Here is a 14,033-nt window from a genome sequence, read left to right as displayed (position 1 = left end):
CTTTGCTCTCTGCCTTCCCTCCCCTTTTGTCTCCCTCCCTCCCTCCCTTCCTCCTTCCCTCCCTAACCTTCATCTGTCCTTCCTTTCAGTTATTACATAAACAGCACACCCATCAGTGAGCTATTGTTTCCTGATGGGAGGTCTTGCCAGCAGCTTGGCTGTGACAGTCTGCCTGATGTCTCCCTAAATCATTTTATTTTTGATGTTTACATTTTATATTTCCATATTACCACATCTTCTAGGTCTGGGAGACAAGAAGGCTGTCTTTTCAAACAACCCTTCATTATCACTTACTTAATTCTTTCTTGCTCTTTTTTTTTTTTTTTTTCGAGACAGGGTTTCTCTGTGTAGCCTTGGCTGTCCCGGACTCACTTTGTAGACCACGCTGGCCTCGAACTCACAGAGATCCACCTACCTCTGCCTCCCTGAGTGCTGGGATGTCACAGTCTCAACACCTCTGTTAGTTGCTGCTATCATACACAGTCCAAATATGTATTATCAATCACCGTGGGCTATGACCACTCTACCGCTTACTGCTCCATTGGCCTTTTATTAGCTTGAGCAAAAAGGACAATATAGCCTTGAGAAGTTCCCAGATGTCCAAACTAACGGCCTGCCTGGGAAAAGCCTGGGAGGGAGGCAGTGTACCAGCTCCTATCCTGCCCCTGCCCTTGGCCCTGGCCTTATCTTTGCTCTTGTCCTATCTGCCGGACACAGAGCAGCACCCATTCTAAAGCTGTCCTCCCCTTACACTTCTGTATTGAAAACTGGGTGTGAGGACTGATGAGAGTTGGCTAACTCGATGATATTTTTTCTCATGGAACCCCAGTAATGCACTTTGGTCCTCTCCTCACTTATGGTAGTTTGGAGAGACATTTATTTATTTATTTATTTATTTATTTATTTATTTATTTATGTTTTTCGAGACAGGGTTTCTCTGTGTAGCCTTGGCTGTCTTGGACTCGCTGTGTAGACCAGGCTGGCCTCGAACTCACAGCGATCTGCCTGCCTCTGCCTCCTGAGTGCTGGGATCACAGGCCTGTGTCACCACACCCGGCTTGGAGAGACTTTTTTTAAAAATATATTTTATTAATTTGTTCATATTACATCTCAATAGTTATCCCATCCCTTGTATCCTCCCATTCCTCCCTCCCTCCCATTTTCCCCTTATTCCCCTCCCCTATGACTGTTCCTGAGGGGGATTACCTCCCCCTGTATATGATCATAGAGTATCAAGTCTCTTCTTGGTAGCCTGCTGTCCTTCCTCTGAGTGCCACCAGGCCTCCCCATCCAGGGGACGTGGTCAAATATGGGACACCAGAGTTAGTGTGAAAGTCAGACCCCACTCTCCACTCAACTGCGCAGAATGTCCTGTCCATTGGGTAGATCTGGGTAGGAGCTGTAAGTTTACTGCATGTATTGTCCTTGGCTGGTGCCATAGTTTGAGCAGGACCCCTGGGCCCAGATCTGCCCATCATAATGCTCTTCCTGTAGGTTTCTAGGACCCTCTGGATCCTTCTATTTCCCCATTCTCCCATGCTTCTCTCACCTAGAGTTCCAAACACGATGTCCTCCCCTCTGACCCACTTTCCTGGTAAGTGAAGACTTTCGTGGGACATGGCCCTTGGGCTAGTGTCCAGATATGAGTATATACTTGGAGAGACTTTTAAATGACTCCCCCATATCCTACAGTCAAAGGCTTCTGAGAGTCAAACAAAATTCACTGCAAAGTAACCTCCCACGAACAGCCTCTCCAAGGGCCTCCCTGGGTTGAGATGCTAACAGCTTAATCACTTGGCACATCTTTTTTGTTATTGTTGTTGTTGTTGTTTTTTGTTTTTTCAAGGCAGGGTTTCTCTGTGTAACAGCCCTCGCTGTTCTGGACTCACTGTGTAGACTAGGCTGGCCTTGAACTCACAGCAATCTGCCTGCTTCTGCCTCCCGAGTGCTGGGATTAAGGACATGCACCACCATGCCTGGCAGCACATCTTTTTTTTTTTAAAGATTTATTTATTATGTATACAGATCTCATTATAGATGGTTGTGAGCCAACATGTGGTTGCTGGGAATTGAACTCATGACCTTTGGAAGAGCAGTCAGTGCTCCTAACCTCTGAGCCACCTCTCCAGCCCCCAAGCACATCTTTTTAAAAACTAATTTATTTACTCTTATTTTGTGTGCATTGGTGTTTTGCCTCTGTAGTGTGTCTGTATGAGGCTGTTGGATTGATTCCCTGGAACTGTAGTTACAGACAATTGTGAGCAGCCCTGTGGATGCTGAGAATTGAACCTGGGACCTCTGGAAGAACAGCTGGTACTCTTAATGGATGAGCCATCCCTCCAGACCCCATTTGGAGCATCTTTTTTATTTTTATTTTTATTTTTTTGGTTTTTCGAGACAGGGTTTCTTTGTATAGTCTTGGCTGTCCTAGACTCACCTTGTAGGCTGGCCTCGAACTCACAAGAATCCACCTGCCTCTGCCTCCAGAGTGCTGGGATTAAAGATGTGTGCCACTATGCCCAGCCACCATTTGGAGCATCTTAATAATTGTGATTGCCCTTGACCAAAACCCTTCTGAGAAGGCTGTGTGAGGCATCAAGCATGTCGTCAGAAGTCTTGTTCCAAATCTGCAGTGATGCTACACAGCTGAAATTCTGCACCTAGAATGCAGAAATATTTCAAGGAAAGTATCGAAGGGGTCTGTCTGGTTCTTCTGACAGTGTTTCCCAAGAGAAAGTTTTCCAGGAGGACAACCTGGGGGGTTCCACTGGTCAAAAAGCACCATGTATTCAAAGTCATAAATGAAATATGTGTTATTTCAATAGTGAACTATATAACATAGGTCCCCGAGGCTGACTTTTTGGAAACCAGAGAGACAGGAAAGAAAGGGGCTTAGAAAAGTATGCCGTTTAGGTCTGGACATTTGCCAGGAAAAGCTGGGTAATGAAGGATTAAAATGAAAACAAAATTGGAAAGGAAACAAGGGTAAGGAAAGGGCCACAGGGATAAAGAGGCAGCAAAATGAACATTCAAGACACAAGACCCAAATCCCGTTGAGAGAGAGGCTGTGGGCACAGAGTGTGGGGAAAGCGGGCCAAGTTCAAACTCAGTGAAAAAGAAAATCCGGCAAAGGCAGCAAATACAGGAGCCTCAGGGAAAAAGACAAATAAGGAACTAGAAGAGAACAGGAAAAAAAGGAAGTGATTTTTCACAGGAAACTGACCAAAATAGATGTGGAGCACAGGGAGAGCAAGAGGAGGGGAGTTTACCTGTTCAAAGCAGAGGCCCTTCAAAGTGCCTCTCCTCTCTCGGTGAGCATCAGAGGCCAGGAGCGCGGGTGGAGTAGGGAAAGCTGGCTGCCTCAGCTTGTAGTAAAAATGATTGGGTTTGGTGGCTTGGCCTGATCAACTTTTTTTTTTCTGAGACAGGGTTTCTCTTTATAGTCTTGGCTGTCCTGGACTCACTCTGTAGTCGAGGCTGGCCTCGAACTCACAGTGATCCACTTGCCTCTGCCTCCCGAGTGCTGGGATTAAAGACGTGCAACACCATGCCTGGCTCTGATCAACGTTTTAAAAGTGTGTCTCTTCCTCCCTCCCTCCCTCCTCCACTCACCTCTCTCTTCTTTCTCTCCCTCCCTCCCTTCTTCCCTTACCTCTTTCCTACCTTCCTTCCTACCCCAAAGGCTTGGGGCAGAAAGGGCACATACAGCCAAGCCTCAGCCCTGGACTCACAGGGTAGAAGGAGAGAACCAACTCTCACAAGTGTCTTCTGAGTCCCACCCAAGCACCATGACATTCGTACACACCCCTACACGCACAAGCCTATGCACACTAGCTAGCTAACTAACTAAACGTAAACAATAACTGAAAAGAAGGCACTGAGAAGGAAGGACGGAGGCGTGGCTTAAGACACTTCCAAGCTGTTGGCTGCAAGCATCACATAGCATAGGCCATCCTTTGCCTGATTCCTGTCCTTGAAGATCTTCTCCGTCTATTTCAAGTACCAGTTGGGGCCCATTTATCTGTCATGTAGTCTTTCTATGCTTTAGTTAGTTTAGTTTTTGTTTTTCAAGACAGGGTTTCTCTGTGTTAGCCTTGGCTGTCCTGGACTCGCTTTGTAGACCAGGCTGTTCTCGAACTCACAGAGATCTGCCTGCCTTTGCCTCCAGAGTGCTGGGATTAAAGGTGGTGCCACCACGCCCCTTCTTTCTTTTTTCATTCTTTTGTTCGTTCGTTCATTTGCTTTTGGTTTTTTTGAGACAGGGTCTCTCTGTGTAGTGACTGTCCTGGACTCACTTTGTAGACCAGGCTGGCCTGGCACTCACAGAGATCCATCTGCCTCTGCCTCCTGAGTGCTGGGATTACAGGTGTGCACCACCATGCCTGGCTGTTCTGTAGATTTTTAGCCACGGTTCTATTTTTGAATCTCTCTTGGTCTTACACTTGCTTCTCATATTTGAGACTCCACCTTGAAAAGCCATCTACTAGCGGGCGGTGGTGGCACAGGCCTTTAATCCCAGCACTCAAGGAGGCAGAGGCAGGCAGATTGCTGTGAGTTGGAGGCCAGCCTGGTCTACACAGTGAGTGAGTCCAGGACAGTCAAGGCTACACAGAGAAACCCTGACTTGAAAAACAAAAAAGAAAGAAAAACCCAGAGAGAGAGAGAGAGAGAAAGAGAGAGAGAGAGAGAGAGAGAGAGAGAGAGAGAGAGAGAGAGAAACATCTTTCCGAACATCTTCTGTGGCTCTGAGTCTTGCCTTAGTATTGCCAAGAACATTCTGGAGGATCCAACTACTACAACTACTAGAGACAAATGTTACCCATTGCCCGTTGTTCCCCTGATATCTAAGAACTGCCTCTATCTGGACTCTTGATTAGATGTGCACTTGCCTGTGGGGACACTGCTCACCTCTGTTTGTCTGCTTCTCTCTGTCTCTTTCTTTGTCTCTCTGTCTCTGTCTCTGTCTGTCTCTGTGTGTGTGTGTCCACCAATGTGTGCTAATGCCAGGTGTCTTTCTTTCTTAATTCTTCTCCACCTTCTTTTGTGACAGAGTCTCCCACTGACCCTGTAGCTCTCTGCCTTGGCTAGACTGGCTGGCCAGTGAGCCTCCCAAGACCTTTCCATCCCCACCCACCCTCCCCCCAGCATGGGTGAGTGCATGGGATGCAAACTCAGCTTGGCATTGCTTACTCACTCAGCAGGCACTTCACCCACTGAGCCAGCTCCTCAGCTCCCCAGCTCCCCAGTTTTGATCTTTCTGACGTTGCTTATGGCACACAGTGAGCCGTCCCTTGCTGTGCTAGGATGTTGTTGGGCTGTCAGCTATGCTGCGGCTCTTAACCCAGAAGGTGGGTCTGTAGCCTCAGGCTTCTGCAGCTGTGTCCATCTCCAGAGCATCTGCTTTACTTCAGAGGTGTCTGCTGCGGCGTGAGAGGTCAGTCCTTTTAGTCTGCCTATCTTACTGCTTCCAACTTGATCACTCTCAGATGGCTTTTTGGACTTTAAAAAAAAAATCAATAGCTTGCTTCAGTATTTTCAATAACATTTTGCTAGTAAGGTTGTATATTTAACTACACAGGAGCCAAGAAGAGACTAGGAAAAACACACTTAAAATTCAGAGACGTGGCAGATACTGACATTGGCCCATTCATGGTCCCTTGGCATTCACTTTCCCAGTACCAGACCAACACTTGTACTGCAGGAACCTGTGGCTAGGAGCTTGCACACTTTCCGTCAGCTATAGCCAGCACAAGAAAGAAAGGACAAGACAAAGGATGAAGCTGGGATTCAGCTTAAGATAAATATTCTAGCTCCCTGCCTCTGTGTGTGTGTGTGTGTGTGTGTGTGTGTGTGTGTGTGTGTGTGTGTCTGTGTGTCTGTGTGTGTCTGTGTGTGAAATTGGATGGCTACACAATGGCTTTTACCCCAGTGGTAGAGTCTCAATTGCCCATAACTACAACATGTTCCATAACACACCCCATTTATCTCCATCATTTCATTTCCTGAGATTTCCTCTCTCTTTGTACATCAAATTAATCCTTATGTGCCTGTCTTTCAGGAATCCAGACTTAGACAAGAAGTCTCATGGTCAAGGTTAAGGGCATCATAATGTTCTTGAGAACTACTTTGAACACTAAATACAATACTTTTTGTTTGTTTGTTCATTTGAGGCAGGGTTTCTCTGTGTAGCCTTGGTTGACCAGGCTTGGCCTCAGCCTCACAGAGTTTGCCTCAGCCTGCCTCTGCCTCCCAAGTGCTGGAATTTAAGGTGTACAACGTACTGCCCAGCCTCAATAATATATATTTGTTTGTTTGTTTTTTGGATTTTAGAGACAGGGTTTTTCTGTGTAGCCTTGGCTGTCCTAAACTCACTTTGTAGACCAGGCTGGCCTAGAACTTCTATCAACCTCCTGCCTCTGCCTCCCAAGTGCTGGGATTAAAGGCATGTGCCACCCATGCCTGGCTGAGCTTCCTGGTTTTCAAACTACACCATAACTATAGGGAATATGAATCTTAGGAAAATAAGGTGAAGGGTTCACTCGACCTGTCTGGATTACCTTTGCACTGTCCTGTGACTCTCTAAAAAAGCTAAGTTTATCCAAACACCTCTGGAATCACAGCAGGAAGAGAGCTGAGATGGGAGATTCTTGGCTTCTAGGCCAGCCTGAACTACACAGTGATGTCCTTTTTTTTTTTTTGGTTTTTCGAGACAGGGTTTCTCTGTGTAGCCTTGGTTGTCCTGGACTTCTTTTGTAAACCAGGCTGGCCTAGAACTCACAGCGATCCACCTGCCCACAGTGATGTCTTAACTCAAAAAGAATGAATACATTTTATTTTTTTAAATTCAGGGACTTTGGAAAGGGCTGTGCAACTGAAACATTGTTTATTATACAGTGGTATGGTTTATAGAGTTTTCTAAAATTCCCAACAGGAAAACCACAGGGTGTTGAGAGAGTTTATAACAAATGCTCTTAATAATACAAGGTTCTGCGACTTTCCAGGAGCCTGCTTGTCTGTCTTTCTCTAAAGGTCTTATCTCTCAGGTTCCTTCTTAATTAGTGATACCCAGGAGTGAACAGCCAGCTTCAGAGAGATGGGAACCTCTCTCTCTTTCCAGACACAATACTTTCTCAACGTGGAGACAATCTTCTCTGGCTCGCTACATAGCTATCACACATGTTCTTGTGAGTGTGTGCATGTGCGTGAATGTGTGTGTGTGTGTGTGTGTGTGTGTGTGTGTGTGTGTGTGTGTATTGAGAAAGGTTCTTGCTTTATAGCTCAAGATAGTTTGGACTTCAGCTGGGCATAATGGCGCACGCCTTTAATCCCAGCACTCAGGAGGCAGAGGCAGGGGAATCGCTGTGAGTTCAAGGCCAGCCTGGTCCACAAAGTGAGTCCAGGACAGCCAGGGCTACACAGAGAGACCCTGTCTCGAAACCACCTTCCCCCCATCCAAAAAAAGACAGTCTGGACTTCAGTGTGTAGCTCAGGCTGACCTGGAACTGTTGACCCTCCAGTCTCGGCTGCTCCAAAGCTGGTATTACAAATGTGTGCAATAATGCCCTGTACTAGTCTCATAGTGAAATCAAATCTTCAGACCCTTGGACATAAATAATAAAATAATGTCCCCATTGACACGTATCTAATAGATTATTCTGAATCTAAAGTTATAGGTTGGGTTGTAGAATGTCACCTGGTTAAATTCAAACAAGCTTTCTTCTACTCATCAAAGTAGTTCCTTAAAAATTATTTCTAAGCTGGGCGTGGTGGTGCATCCCTTTAATCCCAAGCACTCGGGAGGCAGAGGCAGGCTTTTCTCTTAGTTTGAGGCCAGCCAGGTCTACAAAGGAGTCCAGGACAGCCAGGGCTACACAGAGAAACCCTGTCTCAAAAAAAAAAAAAACCAAAAAAATCCCCTTTCAAAAATATATGTATTTCTTTGTGGGTGTATGTGTGCATGTGTGTGTGTGTGTGTGTGTGAGAGAGAGAGAGAGAGAGAGAGAGAGAGAGAGAGAGAGAGAGAGAGAGAGAGAGAGAGAGAGAGACTTGCTATGTAGCCAAGCTCTCACAGATCCACCTGCCTTTGTCATCTGAGTACTGGGTTTAACATCATGCTCTGCCATGCCCACCTCAAAGTAGTTTTCAATTCTATTAGCTAGTTGTCCATTAGAAAGATTGTCTTCGGGCCGGGCATGGTGGCGCACACCTTTAATCCCAGCACTCGTGAGGCAGAGGCAGGTAGATCTCTGTGAGTTCCAGGCCAGCCTGGTCTACAAGGCAAGTCTAGGACAGCCAAGGCTACAGAGAGACCCTGTCTCCATAAAAAAAAAATATTGTCTTCTATCTAGCAAATCAGTTGTAGAAATGATGTCAGTCTGTACGATTGTTCTACCTTCGTCTCTCAAATGTTTAGCAGTCCAAGGTTCAATCCTGGAGGGTGAGGATTGTGGCTCTAATCTTAAGGAGGAATTTCTGACTCAGCTTCAAGGAACAAGGCTAGCAAATTGTCTCAGCATTTGATACCTCCACTGTCTACTCCAATTTCTTTCTTGTTTGTTTGTTTTGTTTTGTTTTTCGAGACAGGGTTTCTCTGTGTAGCCCTGGCTGTCCTGGACTCGCTCTGTAGATGAGGCCGGCCTGGAACTCACAGAGATTCACTTGCCTTTGCCTCTCTGTGTGCTGGGATTAAAGGCATGCGCCACCACTGCTCAACTCCAATTATTTTTATTTTTATTTTTTAAATATATTTTATTAATTTATTCATATTACATCTCAATGGTTATCCCATCCCTTGTACCCTCCCATTCCTCCCTCCCTCCCGCTTTCCCCTAACTCCCCTCTCCTATGACTGTGACTTAGAGGGACCTCCTCCCCCTGTATATGCTCATAGAGTATCAAGTCTTTTCTTGGTAGCCTGCTATCCTTCCTCTGAGTGCTACCAGGCCTCCCCATCCAGGGGACGTGGTCAAATATGGGGCACCAGAGTTAGTGTGAAAGTCAGACCCCACTCTCCACTCAACTGTGCAGAATGTCCTGTCCATTGGGTAGATCTGGGTAGGAGCTGTAAGTTTACTGCATGTATTGTCCTTGGCTGGTGCCATAGTTTGAGCAGGACCCCTGGGCCCAGATCTGCCCATCATAATGCTCTTCCTGTAGGTTTCTAGGACCCTCTGGATCCTTCTATTTCCCCATTCTCCCATGCTTCTCTCACCTAGAGTTTCAAACACGATGTCCTCCCCTCTGACCCACTTTCCTGGTAAGTGAAGACTTTCGTGGGACATGGCCCTTGGGCTAGTGTCCAGATATAAGTGAGTATATACCATTTGAGTTTTTCTGCTTCTGGGTTCACTCACTCATTATGATCATTTCTAGTTCAATCCATTTATCCACATATTTTGGGAATTCCTTGTTTTTAATAGCTGAGTAGTATTCCATAGTGTAAATGTACCACAGTTTCTTTATCCATTCTTCTACTGAGGGACTCCAATTCTTTTTTTAAATAAAAGAGGGGTGCCTTAGCTGGGCGGTGGTAGTTCACATCTTTAATTCCAGCACTTGGAAGGCAGAGGCAGGTGGATTTCTGTGAGGCTGAGGACATCTTGGTGTACAGAGTGAATTCCAGGACATGGGACAACCAGGGTTACATACAAACCCCTCCCCCCAAAAAGATGGGTGCCAATCCAGGTGTGGTGGTATACACATTTAATTTCAACATTTAAGAGTCAAGTCTTTGTGAATTTGAGGCCAACCTTGTCTAGAGAGCTCCAGACCTGTCAGGGCTACATAATAAGACTCTGTCTCAAAAAAAAAAAAAAATGGGGCCAGTACAGTGGTACATATCTTTAATCCTAGCATTTGGAAGCCATGATACAAGTGGATTTCCATGAGTTTGAGGCCAGCCTGGTCTACCTAGCAAGTTCCTTGAAAGTACATTATTTGATTCAGTTTTGAAAAGTTTTTCATGCACTACTCAATAAATTTGTGGCGGAAAAAAAAAAACAACTAAGGTCTACTGGGTATACAGGTATAGATCACGATGGTGCATAATTCAGTAATGTGTTCAAGATTTAGCCATAGGCTTAAGGAATTTTATGCCTTAAGTTCTGCAGTGTACCTGAACAACCGGCCAGAACTTTAGGTAAATGTAACCAAGTGAGCAAGAATGCCAAGCAAAGCAAATCGGGGTGGCAGCTGGGGTATTGGCTGGCGCTGCAACCTAGGAACCTGGGAATGCTAGGCATGGGCTAGCCCTGAATACATTCCTAGTCCCTCCTTTTTCCAGTTTTAATCTTTACTCTTTTAAAATTATTGGCCGGGCAATGGTGGCGCACACCTTTAATCCTAGCACTCGGAAGGCAGAGGCAGGCGGATCGAGGCCAGCCTGGTCTACAAAGTGAGTCCAGGACAGCCAGAGCTACACAGAGAAACTTTGTCTCGAAAAACCAAAACAAGAAAAAGAAAAATGATTATTACTGTTGTTTTGGGTTTTTTTGAGACAGGGTTTCTCTGTGTATCCTTGGCTGTCATGGACTCCTTTTGTAGACCAGGCTGGTCTTGAACTCACAGCGATCCACCTGCCTCTGCCTCCTGAGTGCTGGGATTAAAGGCGTGCGCCACCATGCTCAGCTCACTTTGATATTTGTAACTGGTTTGTGAAGGGCAAATTGTGCTTCTGGGTTTTCTTTTTAAGTGCACGGGGTGGCACACACCTTTAATCCCAGCACTTGGGAGGCAGAGGGAGATGGATTGCTGTGAGTTCGAGGCCAGCCTGGTCTACAAAGCAAGTCCAGGACGGACAAGGCTACACAGAGAAACCCTGTCTCAAAAAAAAATTAGTCCTTTGATGCACTCATTGTTATGGCGTTAGAAAAAACATAGAAGTCCCCAAATCAGGCATCTTTTTAAACTTAACTGTGTAACTCTGCTCAAGGAATCTGCTGAGCACTTTATGAAGTTTACTGTCCTACGAAGAATCACAGCACCCTGTTAATAAAACGGAAAGGTAGAAACAGCAGTGTTTCACAAATAACCCCCAAGCTGCAGGCTGCGGCTCTCCTTCTTAAGAAATAGTGAACCAATAAGAAACAGACTCATTGCCACTTGGGAGGCAGAGGCAGGAGGTTCCTGGCCAACCTTAGGTACCTGGGACCCTGTCTCAAAGAAGACGCAAAGGAAGATGAGGAGCGAGATTTACCTTAACAAGACCAGTGCAAATGACTGCTAACAAGGCCTAAGTGGCTCGGCCTCTTTGATAACGCAGTTCCGAGCCCAGCTTCAGGAAATAGTCCATGTCATCACCTGGCCATAAAAAAAAAAGTTACCAATTCACCAGCAAGTTTCCTGTTATTATTTAGGCAATAAAAATGACTTTAGACCTGAAAAGACTGTAGTTGAGAAACCATAACCATTCAACTGGGAACACAGCCCAATGGTGTAGGCCATGTAATCCAGTGTGTAGGAGGGCCTGGGTTCCAGCCCCAGGATCACACGAACAAAAGACACACACCCAAAAAGGTTCTAAAGCCAGCATTGGACACTGGCAAAACTTTTATTGGCTCTAAGTGGAACAATAGGCTGCAAATCCTTATTATATCTCCCCCAATAAAAGAAAATCATCTAGAGCGTCACAACCGACTGGCCTACTTATCACATTTCACTTAAACAAGAAAAACAGACGACAAAGAATGAACACTATGATTACTTATCAGGGAAAACCACAGTAAAGGTTCACAGTTCAGCCCAAGACCCCCACAGTAAGCAAAATGAAAAGGTTGGAACTTCTACTGGCGGTCAGTTGACTGATTAGTCACTAAACCACCAATTATCTTCAGCACTACGGTTACAAAGGTACGCAAAGCTTTGTGTCTTTAAAGCTACATTGTTCCAAACACAGGCCAATCAGCCATTTACCCATCTTCCTTTGGAGGCGTGAACCAGCCTTTTTTCTCATGCATTTGTACAACGGAGTCATAGGACTGTTGGGCTGTTTCTAGATTATATTGAGTCTTATCTGCTCCAAAGCGCACCCTGGCCTTGCCTTTGACTAAGGTGGCATTGATCTGCATGATCACCGATTCTATAGAGTAGGCGCTGCTCCAGCCCTGTTTTGTGAGCAGTTCCATACACAACGCCCCTCCACCCAAGACATACCCTCCGGAGAGAATAGGTGACTCGACGCGAACAAATGGAGGATCAAAAGGAAAGTTATCCTTAAAAGAGAAGTTAAGCAAAATATATTCTATGCCTTCTTTTTCCTTCAAGAGCTGAAGGTCACCGTACAAGGGACTATCCGGGTCAACCTTCCTCAGTTTAACGTGCCAGTCATATAAACTGTCGTTTATCAGTTCCACGGAATAAGTCCCTGATTTGTAACTCTGCGATCTGTATATCTCTCTGAGTTCTTTCATAAGTCTATTCGAAGCATGCACGGACCCAGACACAGTACCATTTAAATGGTTTTGCCTTTGATTCTTCGTAATATTCTCTAGGATTGCCAAATGCTCTTTCTCCAGCCCTTCGTCTTCAGACTTTTTCTCACTACTCGTGTCTTCTTTCAGCTCATAATGATCTAAATCTTCCAGCCCATCAGCAGCACCTTCCTCCTCATCATCTGAAGGTACCTCTTCGATGGTCGCCTTCTGAGTGATGGGGACCGGCTGGTCCAGCATCTTCACATCCAGGTGTTCAGGCAGGTTATATAAGCTGCAGAGTTCACAGATCAGCCACTTGAGCTGCTGACGAAGCGAACTGTTGGGCTTCGACTCTTCCAGACGTTCCAGGATCGATGTGAGATCGGGATCATCAGAGTCCACGAACCATATCGGTGGAGAAGATGGGTAAGACTCGGTGATGGTGCAGTGCAGGGTGAGCGGCGGCGGCGAGGGCGGGCTGCCCGCGGGCGCCGGCGGCGGCACCAGGAACTGACATTGCAGCTCATCCAGCTGCCAGCTCACGATGCGCAGCCGCTCGTGGTCCTTGTCGAAGATGGATGCCAGGAACTCCAGCTCGGCCTTAAGCCCCGACGACATCTTTCCTCTAGGGTCCTCTGAGACGAGTGTGGAAGCGAAGCGGCCCCGCGAGACGCCTGCTGGGCTGCCACCGCCCCTGGGGCCGCCCGGCAGGGATCCCGCGGCTCCGCCTCTGCCCGCCTCCGCGACCTGCGGAGCGTGGCCGCTGCAGTCATAAGTCTAAGCACAGTGTCGCACAATGATATTCAGGGCTTTTTCATCTTGCATAACGGAATCTTTTGTTCTTGGGTTTTTTTTGTTTTGTGTGTGTGTGTGTGTGTTTTTTTATTGTTGTTGTTTTGTTTTGTTTTAAAACACAGTCTCGAGGATCAAGGATCATATCAGGGGGCTGGTCTTGAACTCTCTGTAGCCAAAGAAGGCCTGATCTTCATGCCTCTGCCTCCGTCCCCACCCAGTGCTGAGATTACAACTCCGCCACCACTCCCAGTTTATGTTCTACTGGGCATGAAAGCCAAGCCCACACGTACTCTAGGCAGGCAAGCTGTAGTCCCAGGCTTGGTTTAACAGAAACTGGCAGCAGATTTCCCCTTTCCACTTTCTTTCTTTCTTTCTTTCTTTCTTTCTTTCTTTCTTTCTTTCTTTCTTTCTTTCTTTCTTGTTTTTCGAGACAAGGTCTCTCTGTGTAGCCCTGGCTGTCCTGGACTCACTTTGTAGACCAGGCTGGCCTCAAACTCCCAGAGATCCGCCTGCCTCTGCCTCCCGAGCGCTGGGGTTAAAAGCGTGCGCCTTTCTCTACCGTCTGTTTCAATGAGCTTTGCTTGGGATGGGCCATGGAAGTGGAGACCTGAGGTATTTGGACTTCTGTGACAGAAGTGTTTCACTGACTATCTTCCAAGTTGGATTCCCTTTAGCCCTGGGACTGTGTAACGTTTGCCACTGCAGGGATAATAATATATGCCACTTTCTAGTTTGTTATATTGTTGTAATTGATTTTTTTGAGAGAGGATCTCATGTGGCCTGGCCTGTTATTTCCTATGTAGCTGAGGGTAACCTTATTTATCTTCC

At 46.3% G+C, this 14,033-nt stretch overlaps 1 protein-coding gene across 1 annotated transcript; it reads right to left on the bottom strand.

Annotated features, from left to right (window-relative positions):
- Positions 1–11,515: 11,515 nt before the first annotated feature.
- On the bottom strand, positions 11,516–13,151 carry LOC311602488 (ubiquitin-conjugating enzyme E2 Q2-like). Its single transcript, XM_084790641.1, has one exon. It carries the CDS (start codon positions 13,026–13,028, stop codon positions 11,907–11,909), a length of 1,122 nt encoding a protein of 373 aa, XP_084646767.1. The 5' UTR covers positions 13,029–13,151; the 3' UTR covers positions 11,516–11,906.
- Between the last annotated feature and the right edge of the window lie 882 nt (positions 13,152–14,033).

This window comes from Acomys minous (genome assembly GCF_964271855.1).
Source record: "Acomys minous genome assembly, chromosome: 7".
In the NCBI taxonomy this organism is placed as follows: Eukaryota; Metazoa; Chordata; class Mammalia; order Rodentia; family Muridae; genus Acomys; species Acomys minous.
The sequence above is the reverse complement of the archived record's forward strand: the minus strand, read 5'-3'. Positions and strand labels throughout refer to the sequence as shown.